We start from the raw sequence: 18962 nt of genomic DNA, 5'->3' as shown, positions 1-18962 counted from the left end.
CACACCAAAGCTATAACTGGCTGTCCAAGTATATGCCTCATTACAATTCAAATATTTGCATATATTGTCGTAACAGTTTCACAAAATAATTTAGATTTTTTTTAAAATCATCATTATAAGTGACTTCATGCTGTAATATTAATTTTCCCAACGATACCAAGTAAACTTACCGGACGAGTTGGAACTGTACAAAGGCACAAGGTGCACTGTGTCAGCTTTCTGAGGACCTTCTTAAAGCGGCGATCAGAGAAAATTTGCTGCTACGACTCGGAAAAGAGAGAACGTGTAGTATTTCATAGACATAGACAAGTATTTCAGATTATTCTTTGAGAAGATTCAAACGGTCTAGTTAATTCAAGTCACCCTAGTACAGTCCCGTTTTCTTAAATTACTGCAACAACGCGGCCGGTGTACATTTTGGTGGGTGGGCATTCTCCAGCTAGTTAGCTGGCTGGCTGGCTAGCTAGCTGAAGCGGCTAGATTAGCTCGCTAGCTGACAAACGTGAACTATTGGTCAACCACTTTCATATTCAGCCGTCATAGCGGGTAAGTCATTTCTGTATGTAGGTGGTACATTTTGAAACCGCTGTGAATTGTGTACTCAACATGCTTTTTTTATTTTTGTTTTTTTATAAATAATTTGAGACGTGGGGTGTAATGTTTGCTCACAAACAGACAAGAGTGTCGGACTTTAAATGAACTAAAACAAACATTCAACGCACTCAGTGATATTGAAGTGTTAACTGCTTTCAATGAATTGTTTGAGGTCAGCTTCTATCAATTTGGCAAATAGCAATTTCCTACCGCTTGTTGGTAAGTCTGCAAGCTGTAATCAATTAACGCGTTAATTGGATAGTAACGTCAGGTGGGTTTCAGCGCCTCCAACGTTAGACAAACTTTAAGGGTTTCCGTCCTCCTAATTTCCACGTCACTATATATTTTTTTGCATGCTGTTGACTGGCAATTGTTATCCAGTTTCAAGGCTTTAAAGACAAGGCAAGTTTATTCGTAGAGTATCATTTATAGATAAGGGGAGTCCGCAGTGCTTTACAGAAGCAAATAAATGATTGGAAACAAGACTAAATGAAAAGATGAAAATTAAGATAAAATGCCAATATGAAAGCAGAAAAGTGCTTAAAAGTAAAATGACAAAAAGCAGGAAGTCAAGTTTTAGCTTAAATCAAAGGTAAGATGGTGAAAATTAAATGTTTTTGACATCTGATAAAAGAAGCAATTAACAAGAGTTTTTAGGCCAGATTTAAATTTACTGACAGTTGGAGGAGCATTGAAACCAAATGCTGTTTCCCTCTGTTTCTGGAAACACTCATTGAATGATGTCTGAGAGTCTCATAGTGTGGTATTGGTACCACTAGTAGTGGTATAGTACCGGTACCACTAGTGGTACATGGAAAAAAAATCTAATCAAATGTTCAAACTGCAAGTTACAGCTGTTTCAACTTGTCTTTTTTACCCAGCACAGTACATTCAAGTACAGAGTTGTATTTAACTTTTAGGTAAAATACACTTGGATTAAACTTTTAGAACAGTTTTTATCTTTCAAGCCCTTAGTTGGGTACAATTTTAATTTCACCTGTGTGCAATACATTTTATTTGAAACATTTAAGTTGGGCTTTTTTTTAACTTTACAATGTTTTACCACTGTGCTAATATTCAAGCTGTACATGTTACAGTGGCTGACAATATTACGTTAAATGAGTTTTGATGAACATATGGGCCTACTACGCTACTCCATTTGAATGTTGGTCATTATGCTGGTATTTGCAGAGAGATGTATTTTTTTTAGGTGTTACTTGGTATAAAAAGTTTGAACTCTTGTATTAGGGAACTAAAGGGCTTGACCTTTTATTTTTAATTTTGTTATTTTTAATCGAAGACCATTCAGAGCTTTGTAGACACATCAGTGAGTTTTTAAAATCTGTTCTTTTGACTCAGAGAAGGCCAATGTAGACATTTTAGGACCGGCATGATGTGGTCCAGTTTCCTGGTACCAGAAAGAACTTGAGCAGCAGCACTCTGGACCAGTTGCAGCTGTCACCTTGTTTTTGTTGTTCAAAGACCTGTTACAATAGTCTGATTTACTGAAAATAAATATAAACCAGTTTTTTTGTTAGGACAGATCTTGAACTCTGGAGATGTTCTTAAGGCGGTAATCAGTAGACTTGGTCATGACATTTAGATGTTTTTTGTTTTTTATTATTATTTAATTTATTTTTTTTATTTTTTTTTAACGTTCAGGTCTGAGTCACTAACACCAAGACATCTCACCTGATTTGTGTCTGTCAATGACATGGAGTCAAGTTTACTACTGACGTTTGACCTCTCAGTATTAGGGCTGAAAACAATGACTTTTTTTTTCTTCATTAATCTTGTTCTGCATTTAAATGCCTCGAACCATAAATATATTTTCCATTGGTTAATGCCTGCATTCATCTTTTCTCATGGTGATTTCATACAGCCGGTTATGCCGTAGTTCCTTTGAAAATATCCAAACTTATTTTTCCCAGCAGAGTCATTGCTTGGATTGAAGCTGTGTTTCTGCCATGGACGGTGACGCTTGTGTTGAAGAGAAGAATGGCGGAGATGCTGCTCAGGACAAAGTTAAGATGGAACCAGCAGCAACAACTCCGCATAGATATACCAAGGTGATGGAGAGGGGGAAATAGTTTGCATTTTTGATTGATACATTAATGTGTATTATTAAATTTGGATTTGTCAATATTTAGGAGGAGCTTCTTGATATAAAAGAGCTACCAATCTCCAATGAAAGGCCAGACTGTCTCTCAGAGAAATATGACAGGTAAGAATGTATTACAGGATGCACCTAAATTGTCTATTGAAGCGTAAAGGATGTAGTTTTTGGACTAGTAGGGGCATAATAGGCAGCGTGGTGGCGCATGCATGTACTGCTTCACAGTCGAAGAGCTTGAGTTTTCAGTTTTTTGCCCTTCTCTGGAGAATGCAATTTTTATCCAGGTACTCTAGCTTCTCCCCCATTACAAAAATATAAGTGTGTTCATGGATGATTCCAAATTGCCTAATGCTTGACTGAATTGGTGTGTTGTCTACATGTCCAATGTGATTGACTGCCTCATCCGGTGATTCCCAACAATGGTGCTGTTGTGCGTGGCCATCTGGGTGCTGTAGGAAATTGTCCTATTTCCCTTAATTTGTCTGAAAATTATCAATGATAAATTTCATCTATGCCAGCGATGTATAGAGACAAGCAAATCAATTAAATGCTCTTGCATTAGATGGCAGAAGGTACAATTAATGTATCCACCTGTTCCCATTTGTACATCAGACTATGCCATGGCTTATTGGCTTCCTCAGAGTAGATCATCTTTGTGTTTAATTAAACAGACCCAAATTTAAGTTTGTGAGTAAATTGAGTTGAGATCATTTTAGTATTCATATTTTTAATGCTTTGTTTGGTTGGGTGATAAGTGTTTCTCATGTAAAATGGGTGCCTTGGCTCCATAAAGGTTGGGAAACATTCAATCCAGACAGTCTGCCTCCCATTCAAAGTCAGCTGCTAGTGGGCTCGAGCTCATCCATGACCCTGAATAGGATAACTAATTGAAGATGGATGGGCATATTTGATACACTGATCATTAAGAATTAACTTATTGCCTGAAATTGATTTCATCGCATCTTAAAACAGCTTTACTGGCATTTTGGAGATTAAATGGGACAAATTGAAATTGGACTTGTTTGCCTCCAAATAGTTGGGTCTTTGGAGTGCCTGTCCACCCATCAAGTGTGAAATTAAACAGCCTTTCTCTGCCCATTTCTGAAAATGTGTCAATGAGCAAGCCGTTCTGTATTTTGCCAAACCTCGACATCACGGTTGTTTGGAAAAATGTTGCTGCACTGGTTGGACAAGTCTCCAAATATAGCTAAAAAAGTTTCTAATTTGGCAACATTGAGTAGCCCCACATACCGTAGCTTTGTAGCAAGCCCTAGTCCTGCCTGTGCATTTGCATGAGAAAGAAAGTCCAACTTCCACCCCAAAACTAAAAAGTAATTTGAACCAAAATGTGATAAGTAGATATTAAATGTGTGCTTCAAAACTGATCTCCTTGAGGACCCGCTTGAGCTTTGAAAGAGAAATTAATTACATGGAGCCAGGTCGGGTGAGTAGGGAGGTCGCTGCAGCACGCTGTTTTCTTTTCTCGGCCAAGAACTGTCTGATGCGCAGGGCATTGTGAGCAGGCGAGTTGTCATGGTGAAACAGCCACTAGTTGTCTCTTGTCTTTACTCATGCACTGAACAAAGCAAACACTGCAGGATCTCTTTTTAGACGTGCTGGTTGATTGTCTGGCCCACGCAGAAGGGGAAAATTTGTATTTTGGGTCTGAATATACCTTTTGTGACACCGGTCCCGGATTTATTTTTTTTCTTTCCTTCCAGTCTCTAACATACCTTGTATGTCTCTAAACAAAGAAGGCACCCCTATATCAGCCCCAAGAGTCACCTACTTAGATGTACTTCAGCGGGGTACACCCTGAACTAGTCGCCAACCAATCACAGGACACACATAAACAAACAACCATTCGCACTCACATTCACACTTGCGGGCAATTTAGTGTTCAATTAACCTAACATGCATGTTTTTGGCATGTGGGAGGAAACCGGAGTACCTGGGGAAAACCCACGCCGGCACAGGGAGAACATGCAAACTCCACACAGCCGAGGCCGGATTCGAACCTGGGTCCTCAGAACTGTGAGGCAGATGTGCTAACCGTGCCGCCCCCACTTCTACAACATTCCTTCCTAAAAAAAAATCGCAATGTCCCATAAGTGGTGAGCTATTTTTAGAACAGCCCTTCTGTCTCCATGTGGTCCTTTCGGGCAACCTGCTGTCCGTGGTCATCATGTTGGTGACCTCAATATTGTTGTACTGAGTCCATTTTCCCATATGTTGCCTTTATCTGTCAGTCAAGTATGCGTTTTTTGTTTTTTTTAATTGCTATTTCAAATGTTTTGATACAGTGATGGCGTCTGGGACCCTGAGAAGTGGCACGCCTCGCTGTATCCCACCTCAGGGCGTAATTCTCCACTGGAAGGTTTTAAGAAGGAATATTTGGAGGATAGAGTTCCACTGAAACGAAGGATCCCAGGTAAATTACTTTAGAGTAAGATATCAAATCATTCATCTTCATAATAATGCTCATAACATTGACAAATTGTGGAATTACTCAAACTAACTGTTTTGATGGTGCTTGACTGACTAGCAGTTGGGGGGGGGGGAATTCATTGAGGATTTGATTGTGTTAGTCTGTTTTTATTTATTTCATGCATTGAAGAGTATACTGTTTACTCTGCCAGCACTGTTTGCTCATAGTATGTCCTTCCTGACAAGCCCTTTTTCACTTTGTCAATAGTTCGAAAGTTATTTTGAAATTAACCACACCAAATGCAAGCTGAAGTTTTTAATTTTTATTTTTTTTTATTTTTATTTTATTCATTTATTTAAAGACCCTAGTGTAGTAAATGCAGATATTGTTTCTAAATTCGTTATCCATGTTTGGTAGTTGCTGAAAATACGCAAAGACTGAGAAACTCAATGGCGGAGATGTTCAACCATTTCAGTCTTTTTTTTTTTTTTTTTTTTTTTTTTTTTTTTTCTTTTTCTTTTTTTTTTTTTTTTTCTTCTTCCCCTTCTGCGCCTTTGTTTGCTTCAGCCATTATCCTGCTCAATTGCAACTTGCATTTGCTGGGGGGGGTGACAATCAGCATGTGGACAGGGGCATTCAGTGGACACACCCACAGCATTTGAGAATTGAGAGTGTGGCTTGATTTGGCAAGATTTTGAAGCCTCATTTTATAGTTTTTTTCCTAATCATTGTAATTTGGCAGTGTTGTTAACAACATTCTTCTCAGTGGTGTGTCAAATTTACAAAAACGGATTATGGAATAGTCTGTGCGCTGCATTTTTATTCAGATCCTCGTGAGAGGTTAAAGGAGGATGACTTGGATGTCATACTGAGCCCACAGCGTCGCAGCTTTGGAGGTGGATGCCAAGGGAACGCTGCGCCCACGCTCCACTCCTCCCGACCCATCAGCCCACTTGAAAATAAGGAGAATGAGACTCTCCAATTAGGAGGGACGCGAAGAATTGGAAGTGGTCGCATCATTACTGCCCGGGCCTTTGAGAGAGAAGCCCGCCTTGAGAAGGAGAGGGAACGGGATGTCAGAAACTTCAAAGACAAAAGATTCAGGGTTGGTTCTCAATGTATTCATTCTAAATCAGGCTTAACTGTACAGTAGTATTAAATGCGTTGAGGTTAAATTATAATTTAGACAGCAGAAATCTATTTGACCTTTCTTACAGACCTTCCAAAATCTAGCATTTGTAGCAAAAACTAAAAATAGCCTTTTTTAAACATTTATTTATCTCCCCCCCCCCTCTCACTTCAGCAATCAAGTATCTTTGCCTATGCGGACCTATAATTCGTTTGATCCTTCGCCTTCTTTGTGGTGCAGAGAGATTTTGGAGATAAACGTGTGTTTAGTGAACGGAGAAGGAATGACTCTTACGCAGAGGAGGAGCCAGAGTGGTTCTCTGGTGGTCCTACGAGCCAGTCTGAGACGATCGAGCTCATTGGATTTGATGATAAAATTCTGGAAGATGACAGACGCAAGTCCAGGCGCTCAAGGAAGAGGACAGAGTCCGTGAAAGAAGGCAAGTCCAAAAAAACATAACAAAAATCTATATTGTGAGTGGACTGTCATGATGGTGATTCTTTAGAATTTGTTGCATTTTATCGCAATTCGTAGAGTGTAATGGACAGCTAGTAGGAACAAAATGTGAGTCTGCGATCTTCAGCCGATCAGGAAGTTCCCCACGCTGATGTGCTGCCAGAGCATTCCACTGGTGACTTTGACTTCAACGAATTTTTCAATCTGGAGAAGACCATGCCAGGATTGGCGTCGGTAAGTACTGGGTTGCACGGAGGTGTTCTTGGGTCCAAAGGTGTAGATGTCACAAATGGGGTGTCTGTATTTACAATAACACTTTTATTCAAATCAAAGATTAACAAGATGTTTTCATGTAATCTCTCAATTACATTTTCTTATTCTTCGTCTGGGTTTACAGTATCTATCCATGATAAATATGTGAAACTAAACATCACTTCTAGATAACCTTGACTGCTGGGACTTGGTCTGAGATGGTCACATCATCACTGAATGTTCCTATTTTGTTTTATTTCTCCCGAAGACTTTTGCATGAGATGCAAGCATTCTCTTTTTTCCAAATTTATGCCCATCATGACAGCTACATCTCATTCACAAATTGACCAACTAGGTTTATTAATGATCAACCAAAGTGGTGAGGTTTGGGAAGGGTTTAGGACCTTACATTGTGAGTTGCTCTTGATGTTGCTGGACAGTTGTCTTGGTCTTCTGGCACACTTTGTGCTAATTGAATAAAATGATGGAAAGTGGCCTTAATGTAAGTGCCACTTATGTGCTCACACCCTTTGCCTGTGCTCATGATTGGGTTTTTCCACTGTCACAGTCTCGGTTTGTCTTTTTAGATGATAGAGGATGTTTTAGGGGAAGGGCCTGTATCAGCTAGCCGCTTCAGTCAATGGTTCTCCAGTAACTTGAGCCCTTCAGGCAGCTGCTCCAGCAGTCTGAGGTCCACTCCGCATGAGGAATTGGAAAAACTAGCAGGTTAAATTTTTATTTTTTATTTTCCCCCAGTAAGTGCTGAGGAGAAGTCAACTTTGTACTAAATCTTGCAACTTTTTTCTCTGCTGAAGGGCTTGAAGCCCTTGGCACATCCTCTGGCCAAGGTCCTGCCCCATTTTTCACACCCATTCAATCAGAGTGCAAGGAGAAGGTGGACATACTGGAGCTGTTGCACAAGGCTAAAGTAGACCTGAAGCCTCTTCTCTCCAACCTTTCGCTCAACAAGGCTCGGCTACGGGAAAACAGTGAGTCACTTCTTAGTTCGACCAAACGGTACATTGGTGTAGTCATGGCAACAGTTTTTTAATATAATTGCAGACTCCCATTTTGTAGTCAGATGTTACGAGTTGTAAGTTTGTGAAGTGTATGCTTTTTTTTTTTTTAGGTATAAGGCAGATTGACTATTAATGTATATTTTATTTAAAAGCTACTCAACTCAAAATGCAGTATTGTGAACTGAATTGTTTCAAAATTATTTCTTCTTGTTTACAAATACCACTTGGTCTAACAAGTTGACTGTATTCTATATTTGTCAAGATTAGTTAAATGACTGGCATTATTCCAACTGTAGCTCATTCTGGAGCAGTGCTGTCCCTGGAGGAGGTGGAAGGAGGAATGAAGGGCATGAAACTGGGCTCAGAACCACAAATGCAAAAGGTAGCGCCTCCACGGAGAGGAAACGGTACGCCCTTCATGGCTGAGCACTTAGAAGAGGCTTTAACAGGTGGTCCTAGTGCTCGTCCACGGTCGAGTGACACAGACATGTCAGCCTTTAATAAACTGGTTAGCAGCATGAAGGCAAGTGGAACTCTGCCAACTCACCCTAAAACCAACTCAAGCAATGTAAGTATTTCTCTTAAAAGTTTGTAGTAGACTAACAAGTAGGAGCCTAATGAATAGTTCGCTGTTAGAGATGCCAAAACATTGTTTGGAAACATTAATTTGATAAGTGATGGGCATAAATTTGCTTCTCAGCCTAAATTGTCATGATGTGAATTGTGAACACTGCTTTTATGCAAGTGAAGCTTGTGCTGATGTTTGGGACTATGGATTTGTTAAAATAATTCATTTTGACTTCAGAATTGGCTTGCCCAAAGTTAAAACCAGACCAATTCTAATGGTCTTGCTAAAGAAACACACATTCTCTGAGTGTCCAGTGTTGCAGTTTGTTGAGAATTAGCAAAGTAGCGATGTTCTCAAACATTTGGCAAGTCCGTATTCATGCTATTTGTCATACTCCAAAAAGCTCCACCTCAAGCTTCACATTGCATGATGCTCATTGGCATTTCGATGAGGAAACAAGGGTTCCATTGCACATTCATAAATTCAGTCTCCTTGTTCATAATTTCAGCAACCTTTAGACCAAGCTATGGTGGCACTGACTGAAGTTCCGATACCTCCTCAGCAACCGAAAAACATATTCCAGGTAATGGGTGTCCTTTTACAATCATTCTTGTGAACACCAATCTGAAGAATCAACTGTAATGTTTGTATGCTGGAAAATATTATCCACCCCACATTTTTGCTGATCAACAGCTCTTAGTTTTGGTGTAATATATCCTGGAAATGTTTTACAACAGGAGCTCTTAGGAGGGCCTGCTCCTAGTCGCTCCCCAGTGCTACTTTGCAACCTTTTGGGCAACTCTGAGGTCTCACTTGCTCCCAACTCTGTACATGGCCTGCTGCACAAAGGTCCCTCACCACCTCTCTTCCCTCAGAGGTCACTTTCACCAGACTACTTTAACAGTCACTTGCAACATTCAGCAGGTAATAACAAAAGGTTCAAACATCTCATTTTTGAAAGAGACTTGTAAAACCACAATTTGAAAAAATACTTTAAAGGTCCCCTTCATTATTATTTTTTATAATCTTTGAAGTCTTTATCAGGGTTGCAAGATAATTTGGGTTGGAAATGCCCAAGATGTCCTTTTTCAAGCTATTGTAGTTGGTCTTTACCACCTGACATTTGAGACTGACGGATTTCTCATTAATATGGGACATGTAAATAACCTTAGCTCAGATTGGATTGTCCATCTTCCCCAATTTGAATATGGAAAACAGCTTGGCTCTGATATGTCCATATCATGACATCTACTCGAGTCTAGAAGCTTGGGGTGGCCAAGCGTTCATAGCGATGCCGTGTCCTTCGATGTCTTTACGTTCAGACCGTATGTGAAATGAACTTATTGCTGTTATTTACACACACAGAACACACATTATGCTCCTCTGCCACTTTTTTCTGGGACATTCTCTGATGGCAAGCCACCATGTTTTGACATTGACATCACTGTTAAAACATGGCAGTTAACTATGACAGGATTTCCCAGCATACTTAGTGCTGTTTTGTCAGTTTGTCCCCTAAATAGTTGTAATAATGTGAATTGGGGTTGACTAACATTCTTGTTCTGCCGGAATCGTTCAAATTTTAAAATTTGGGTTCCCAGTTTCGATGCCTATATTCCACCGCCCCTGAAGAAAACCAACAAAGGAGCAGCAAAAACCAACTAAGAATGCACACAAAGATGTGCTTGTGCCCAATGGTGGCGTTGAACAAAAAGTGTCTTAACTTTCTTAAAATGACAGGTCGCCTCAGTGCAACAGTTGTAATATATTGTGCAAAGGAGGTTTTCACGATGTGTAGAAGTCTGACATGCTCCCTCCCGCTCTGAGCCTCAGCCTACACCGCCCAGAGCTTCAGTGAAGTCAACGGTCAATTGGGTGAGTGTGAAACAATAAAATACGTCTATGCCAACATTGAGTTAAAACGGTAGGTTGCACGCTTGGACTGATGGATTTTAGTGTTTATTTTAGTCTTCAAACCAGCGCAAGAGCTGATGACAGACACCATTTTAAAAATCATTTCACCATACTGGAAAGAAAGTAGAAAGTCTCAGTATAAGCTTAACATTAAGCTAAAATGTCACTAAGGATCAAACTAGCAACTTTACATCAGAATGAATTTGGACGAAATTCACAAAACCTAACCTTGTGCCTCATCGGCGGATAGGTAAAGGAATCGTTTTATAGCATTTGGTTCTGTACATTACTCTTTCTTGCAGTCTAGTTTTACTTTGGTTTTCAAAATTCACCAGTGTCCTGATGTTACCTTTTGTGCCAAAATGCTGAGTTAGAGTGCATAGCCTTCAAAATAAAAGGCTAGCTTAAAACAGGAAGTCGTTAAAACTTGCACATAAACTATTTGACATGATACAACAGTCACATCTATTTTAACAATGCTATATTTAACTTTTAGTTGAAACAAAGTAATGAATATTAAGTCAGTTGGGTTAGTTCCACACACTTTTCCTTTTAGTTCATAGGTTTATTGATACTGGTTATAAAGAACCGAGTCAAATGTTCATTTTAGTCTGCTGCGAGCTGATAAGAAAACGGATGTTCATAATTTGCACAGCCTTTATTTAAACCATGCAAACTTTTTTGACCCGGCCCCCTCAAAGAATATGACTCGAGAATCGTTTGGAACCAGAATCGAAATGAGGAACCAGAATCGCTCAAATTCAAGGTCTTAACTTTATGTTGCACCAGGAGTGAGACTGGCCTCCAGACACAACCAGTCTCGTTTTCACTAGGCTTTACACGATCAGGATTTTTGGGGCCGATCAAGTTTAAAAAAAATATATATATATATTTTAAAAATCACCGATCCGATCACAAGATATGGAGCAATGTCTATTTACATGACTTGTTAATTTATTGTATATACTTGTGTACTGTATCTGTCCATCCACCCATTTTCTGTACAGCTTATCCTTACAAGGGTTGCGGGTGTGCTGGAGCTGTCCCAGCTCAAATTATTCTCTTGCATTTTAGACAAAAGTTAAAACACCAATTTCCTCTAGCGGACATTCAAGGATTGGCTACTGACATAGGTTTAGGTCAAATCAACATTACAACATGACAGAAATAATGGTCTGTTTGACTGCCCCCCCCCCGGCTGCGTTGCTTGAACGCGGCATGCTCCTCGTGTACAACCCCAATTCCAATGAAGCTGGGACATTGTGTTAAACATAAATAAAAACAGAATACAATGATTTGCAAATCATGTTCAAACTATGTTTAATTGAATACACTACAAAGACAAGATATTTAATGTTCAAACTGATAAACCTTATTGTTTTGAGGAAATAATCATTAACTTGGAATTTTATGGCTGCAACACGTTCCAAAAAAGCTGGGACAGGTGGCAAAAAAGACTGAGAAAGTTGTGGAATGCTCATCAAACACCTGTTTGGAACATCCCACAGGTGAACAGGCTAATTGGGAACAGGTGGGTGCCATGATTGGGTATAAAAGGAGCTTCCCTGAATTGCTCAGTCATTCACAAGCAAAGATGGGGTGAGAAAATATTCGAACAGTTTAAGGACAATGTTCCTCAATGTACAATTGGAAGAAATTTAGGGATTTCATCATCTACGGTCCATAATATCATCAAAAGGTTCAGAGAATCTGGAGAAATCACTGCATGTAAGCGGCAAGGCCGAAAACCAACATTGAATGCCCGTGACCTTCGATCCCTCAGGCGGCACTGCATCAAAAACCGACAATGTGTCAAGGATATCACCACATGGGCTCAGGAACACTTCAGAAAACCAATGTCAGTAAATGCAGTTCGGCGCTACATCCGTAAGTGCAACTTGAAACTCTACTGTGCAAAGCAAAAGCCATTTATCAACAACACCCAACACCGCCGGCTTCTCTGGGCCGAGCTCATCTAAGATGGACAGATGAAAAGTGGAAAAGTGTTCTGTGGTCCGACGAGTCCACATTTCAAATTGTTTTTGGAAATTGTGACCGTCTTGTCTTCCGGGCCAAAGAGGAAAAGAACCATCCGGACTGTTATGGACGCAAAGTTCAAAACCCAGCATCTGTGATTGTATGGGGCTGTGTTAGTGCCAATGGCATGGGTAACTTACACATCTGTGAAGGCACCATTAATGCTGAAAGGTACATACAGGTTTTGGAGAAACATATGCTGCTACCCAAGCAATGTCTTTTTCATGGATGCCCCTGCTTATTTCTGCAAGACAATGCCAAACCACTTTCTGCATGTGTTACAACCGCTTGGCTTTGTAGTAAAAGAGTGCGGGTACTAGACTGGCCTGCCTGCACTCCAGACCTGTCTCCCATTGAAAATGTGTGGCGCATTATGATGCGTAAAATACGACAACGGATACCCCGGACTGTTGAACAGCTAAAGCTGCACATCAAGCAAGAATGGGAAATAATTCCACCTTCAAAGCTTCAACTATTAGTGTCCTCAGTTCCCAAACCTTTATTGAATGTTGTTAAAAGAAAAGGTGATGTAAAACAGTGGTAAACATGACCCTGTCCCAGCTTTTTTGGAACGTGTTGCAGCCATAAAATTCTAAGTTAATTATTTCCTCAAAACAAAGTTTATCAGTTTGAACATTAAATATATTGTCTTTGTCGTGTATTCAATTAAATATAGGTCGAACATGATTTGCAAAACATTGTATTCTGTTTTTATTTGTTTATCACAACGTCCCAACTTCATTGGAATTGGGGTTGTACATTCTTCAGGTGCTCGATCAAATATGTTGTGTTGGAAGCATTTAGATGACGTTCCCCCACGACGTACTTCAGTTGTGCACAGACTGCAAATAACTTGTTTGTCTGAGACACCAAAAAATAGCCCCACACAGATGTGTTTTTTTTCACCGACAAGATTGAAAAAAATTTTTGGGTCGTCAGTTAAATTTACTGCGCAACAAAACACGTGACAAGGCTAAAAATAAACTAGCTTTTAGATTCATATGCGACAAAGACGCGGAGTTAAATGTCTTGTGCGGAGCTGATCGATGACGTCATTGATCGGATCGGAGACTTATAACATGAAAGCCCATCATCATAAAATGCTAATTATCGGACCATACCGATAACACTGATCAGATCGGCGTAAAGTCCAGTTTTCACTGTTGTGCAAGTCTGCTCATGTGACAGTGTCCATGTGGGAGGGGAAAATACCTCCATAAAACCACAATGTCCAAACTAAATCACTACGGTCTGCCACAGTATTAAACACATCGTTGGAGCGAATACATCGCAGTATTAACTTAGAATTGATCAGAAATTAAAACAACTTTTATACCATATAAACATATGGATGGAGAATAATGGGGTGCACATTGTATATGGGTGGACTTGATTTCTTTTTTGGGTGCACATTATAATGGAGAGCATATAATGCATGAGAAATTATGGTATGTGATGCATAAAACAGAAAAAAAAATTGCTTCTGATGGAAGGGGACCTTTAAATCTTGTCCAGCACAAGCTGAGAGCAATTTTGTCTTTTGGAATCCTGTGTGGTGAACTTTTTTTTTTTTTTTTTTTAAAGCTCCCTCGGGGGGTTAAGAAAAAATTATATATTTTACGGCTAAGACTTTAAAGAGACTTCCTGTGTATATAGTTAACTGTCATCTTCAGTTTTAATTTTATGAGGTACACTCAGAACAAAGCTATTGATGGGTACTTTATTGATCTTTCTCTCTCATGTTACCACAAGGCTTTCCTGTTGGTGCTCAGCCCATGATGGCGGAACCATATGCTGAGGTTCACAGGTCTATGAGCCCAGCGTCTGCACCCCAGCACCAGGTAGCGTGACTGGTTGCTTAGTAGAATTATTTAATTGACTTTGCCAGTGTCTGTGCTGTATCATAAATGACCCCATGAACCTGAACATAATTATGTACCACTTGTTGAATGGATTTAGTCTCAGAACATTTTTTTTCTTTTTTTATATTTTTCTTTTGGAGTGGAGAGGATTAATTCACAGTATATTAGTGATCTATTCAAGCTGTTTTACTGTTTGCCAGATGAGGCCGCTCTCGATGCCAGTGAATCATGCAGATCTCGAAGCCTTAGCATTTCAACAGGATCTTGCACTGCATGCCCATCACCAGTTCCCGTCTGGATACAACAGGATACAACAGGACAAATCTTTTCGAAATCGGTGAGTGATTTCTCATTTAGCTTGAAAATGAACAATGCCCCTTTTTTTGGACTGATTTTTCGCTCTCCCCTCCTTTGGTAATGAGCAATAATTTAGTTTATAAGCACATGCTATGGTTGCAGCAAACTTCACAAAAAGAGTAGTTTGGCAGATTGTAAACAAGTCTTCAAAAGTTGTTTATTGCCACTCAGTGGCAGTTTACGTTAAACAAAGAATAACACATTTAACAAAAGCGCATTAACGTTGCCTCACGAAAGGCTTAATACTAACTCGCACAAAAATTGCTACAGACAAGGCAATGAAACTAGCATCCATGTTGTGGTAATAAACCTTAACATTTGAACTCAAACAGGAGCAACACATGCATACAACTATACTCACAGGCATTTTTATCCTCTGCAAAAAACAACTAACATTATTGCAATGTAGTTGAGATGGTCTTGTTTCGGCTTCATCTATGCATTCTTATGGGGGGGTTGCGAAAACTACTACTTGGTTGTATTTTCATGCTTTTATTTATTTTTGTCAATTCCTCCCATGGCAGTTATGGCTGTCAGTTATTACAGATTTTTGCTATTCGCAGTCTGGCGCGGTCCCCATCTCCTGCAAATAGTCGGGGTCCACTGTAGTATGTATTATGCTGTGCCCCGGCGGCCAAGGCACGCACACCAGAATGAGCAGTACAATCCTCACTGAATTATGTTGTACAGTCTAATTCAATTGTTTTTTTTTACTTGCTTGCTTAAATTTGGTGCACTTGTTTCAGTCCACAGCGTCTTAACCGCTCCCCTGGTCCAGGCCCCCAGCTTGCTGGGAGAAACTCACCAGGCAGTGCTGTCACCAGTATGGTAAGTGTAAGCTTTATCCTCCCTGACATAAATTTTGTCCCACAGAAGCAAAGCAGAATTTATTTTTTCTCTTGCAACAGTTGTCGCCATCATTTACACCTACGTCTGTTATCCGCAAAATGTATGCAACAAAAGAGAAAAGCAAAGATGATCCATCAAGTCGCTCAGAGACCAAAGACGAGGCAGCAGCATACTCTCAAGATGGTACATAGCCTTTATTTGGCTTGAAAGTTCTAAATCTAAATTAGAGATTACTAAATTTGGACATTGCTCTTGCGATTGCAGAGAACAACTTGCCGAGTTTACACATGGAAGCGACGGAAGGGAATGGCACCCAGTCTGGCAGCGTAAAGTCCAGCTCTAAGACTTTGCCAAGCAAGGACCAGGAGCGTCTCAGGCCACATTCTACCAGACATCATACGGCTACCACAGCACCGCCAGGACCACTCTCTTCTTTCCCACGTTCTGTCTACCCAGTACCACTGCTATCCCACGTACCAATGGTGCGCCCTCCTCCTCAGCTCCACCCCAATGTGGTTCAACGAATGTTTGCACAGGGAATCCAACCCCAGCAGCTTGGACCAGCGCTGGTCCAAGCAGGTAAATGTTTACCCAACACAATCTTTCTTTTCTTAACATGCTAGATGAACACATCCTAAATTCTACATCACATTATTTGAACAAGCCTGAGTCTTGTCCTTGTCATTCTCAGGTATATATCCACCCCATGTTGACCTTGCGCAACTTCAAGGCTTGCCCCCTGCAATACTGGGCCAAACACTGTACCCTCTGAGTGCAACAGCAGGGCACCCGCTTCTACCTCCCAGAGCAAACAGTCAGATGCAGCTTGCAATGATGCAGCAGCAACTTCAACAGAGACAAAGCAAGTAAAATTTATCATTATAAATTCTTATTAGCGCTGTGTATAGTGTGCACAAAATTTACAATATATGGTAGCAAGGAGATGCAATGTGAAAAGAGGACACAGATGCATGCAGATAATGATGGGTCAATTTGTCATTTTGAAATTGGATGTTAGATGTAAAATCAGGGGTGTAGTACTGTTTTCTGCCTCCTGGGCATTCTGAGAAATTTTCGAAGGCTGGCATACAGTGGTGTGAAGGTGTTTGCCCCTTCCTGATTTCTTATTTTTTTGCATATTTGTCACACTCCTCAAACATTTAATTAGTCAAAGACATTTCAAACATTTAATTAGTCAAAGACACAAGTAAACAAACTCCGAATGGAAACAAACATGTTTGTCACACTTAACTTTTAAGTGTGACAAACATGCAAAAAAAAAAAAAATCAGGAAGGGGCAAATGCGTCACACCACTGTCTGCCACTTTGAAGCCGAGCAAGATTGTCATAATAGTACATTAGTTTGCCAAAGTTTGAGTGCCTTTATTTTATTTGTTAGCCATTGTGTTCTTGCACTGTCAGTGTTTGTTTTAAACATTGTTCTCCTCTTGCAGTACATCAGGGCGTCCCAGGTCCACAGTCTCAGAGCCAAGGGCTTCATCGGATGAATGGCCCCCAGCAACACGACAGAAGTCCCCCTCCAGGCCTGGCCAAGTGGTTTGGATCTGACGTGCTGGATCAACAACTCCCTTCCATGCCGGCCAAGGTCATAAGTGTAGATGAGTTGGAGTTCCGGCCTTAAGGGACTTGATGCTGAGGTGGACAGCAAAATATATTTTCCCCTTTCTCTCCCTGATTGATGCATTTAAATGTGAACTTTAATTTGAAGCCACAGCACACACCTGGACAGTCTTTTCGACTCCAACCTCAGTCAAAGCTCTTACAGATTATGTAAACTGGGCATTGGAGATTTGTTACTGCAGCTAAGTGTCTTTTTTTTTTTTTTTTTTTTTTTTTTTTTTGTCCCTCTCTTTTTGTATTAGACTCTAGAAGTAAATTTGGAAGTAAGTTATGTATATTCACGATTGTACAGATGATGGGAACTTATCTTAGTCCCCCTGTATATAGCAATGGTTTCTTTTTCTAGGTATAGGGGAGGTGAAACTATCATGTCAAGTTTAAATGCTGTTAGACTGTCACTAAAAGCGTGTAGCACTCCTTTTGTAGACTTTAGTTTTCCTCATGAACTGCACTGAGAGCTACTGCAAGCGAAGGACGGGGCGGTTGGGTGTGTTCTCTTCCCTTGCTGGTGGCTCACTTCCGTAGATGTGACAAGCAGGATCATTTCAAGACTACTCCAAGGGACTGCTGGTTGTGCCTTCTGTGTATTTTTGTTTTCCTTTGGAACTGTAACCTCTCCCATCCAAGCTGCCACAAGAGGCAGTCTCACAATTTCTGGAGGTGTCTGGATTCATTTTTTTGTGCTATTAAGTTATCAAGCACAAATAGAATAAATAAATAAAATGGTGACAAACAATTTGGAATATTATTTTTGTACGGTATACCCCCACCATTGACATGTAAATGTATAAATGTGCAGGAGTGGTGTGCTTTTAAAGACCTTTTTGCATGACCTCAGTCATTTAAATGGTTAAAATCATGCCAGATATGTTAAATTGAAATGTCACAAATTTTCAAACTAGAGTAAGGCTTTCCTGTGAATAGTCTTTCATGTCAATGTATTCTCAGGGAAGTGAATTGATTGCAACTGGACTGTTGTGTTTGTCTTTGAAGACATTTCCCCCTTCATCTGAGCAGACTTGATCACTTCATACGCCTAGGCTAGGACAGCTCTAGCCTAAGTGTTTGTGTGGAAACCCAAGTATTCATCTTATGTCAGAGGCATGTCACAATTAGGAATTGTATCGCTCTTTTGGGATGTAAAACTACAATCATTAAATATGGAGAGAAGTGTCTACCCATTTTCGTTTGGGTGGACTCCCCATTGTTAATTCGGTTGTCGCGATGGTCGTGGAAGCATCTAAAGGCCAAAAATGACTATTGTCAGAGGCTAAATTATATAATGTGAAATAAGGTTTAGTTGGCAGCTTTTATGCTGGATGTGACATTTTTGGAAAATGTTGATGCTAGCTAGGTTAATACTGTCTTGAATGCAATTTTTTCCACTAATAAAAAATATCTTCTGTAAAACATGTTGCCAATTTTCAATAGTGCAGTTACAATTAAAAGACCAGGCAAATATGTTAATACTGGCCTGAAAGCTTAACTGTGAGAGAATCTTTGTTTATAAACCAAAGTATTGAACCTTTTTTAAATTAAGCAACAGACAAGTTATCCAGTGTGCCCAACCAATATCAAACTGATTTTGCTTGCCAGGTTTTTGTATGGTTCGGTGTTAATCTACCTTAAATGGGATGAAAGAATTAGCATCTTAATAATAATGTCAACATTGAACATGTGTTTTTGTTGGCTATATTATTACGTTGGTTCCGTGGACATTCAAATTGACAGGTTGCTGCT

At 40.0% G+C, this 18962-nt stretch overlaps 1 protein-coding gene across 1 annotated transcript; it reads left to right on the top strand.

The window, feature by feature from the left end:
- The first annotated feature begins 54 nt into the window (after positions 1-54).
- Positions 55-18599, top strand: eif4enif1 (eukaryotic translation initiation factor 4E nuclear import factor 1). The gene is given in 20 exon segments (XM_061688427.1): positions 55-546; positions 2526-2663; positions 2745-2818; positions 5014-5141; positions 5966-6243; positions 6508-6706; positions 6802-6821; positions 6823-6957; positions 7563-7701; positions 7791-7964; positions 8291-8562; positions 9071-9145; positions 9300-9486; positions 14266-14354; positions 14576-14712; positions 15479-15560; positions 15641-15764; positions 15846-16160; positions 16273-16443; positions 17036-18599. Coding segments are annotated over 19 exon segments (2889 nt in total). The 5' UTR covers positions 55-546; positions 2526-2561; the 3' UTR covers positions 17224-18599.
- Positions 18600-18962: the final 363 nt, after the last annotated feature.

Source organism: Phycodurus eques, chromosome 10 (assembly GCF_024500275.1).
Source record: "Phycodurus eques isolate BA_2022a chromosome 10, UOR_Pequ_1.1, whole genome shotgun sequence".
Taxonomy (NCBI): Eukaryota; Metazoa; Chordata; class Actinopteri; order Syngnathiformes; family Syngnathidae; genus Phycodurus; species Phycodurus eques.
Note: the sequence above shows the minus strand (reverse complement) of the source record. Positions and strands in the feature narration are given on the sequence as shown.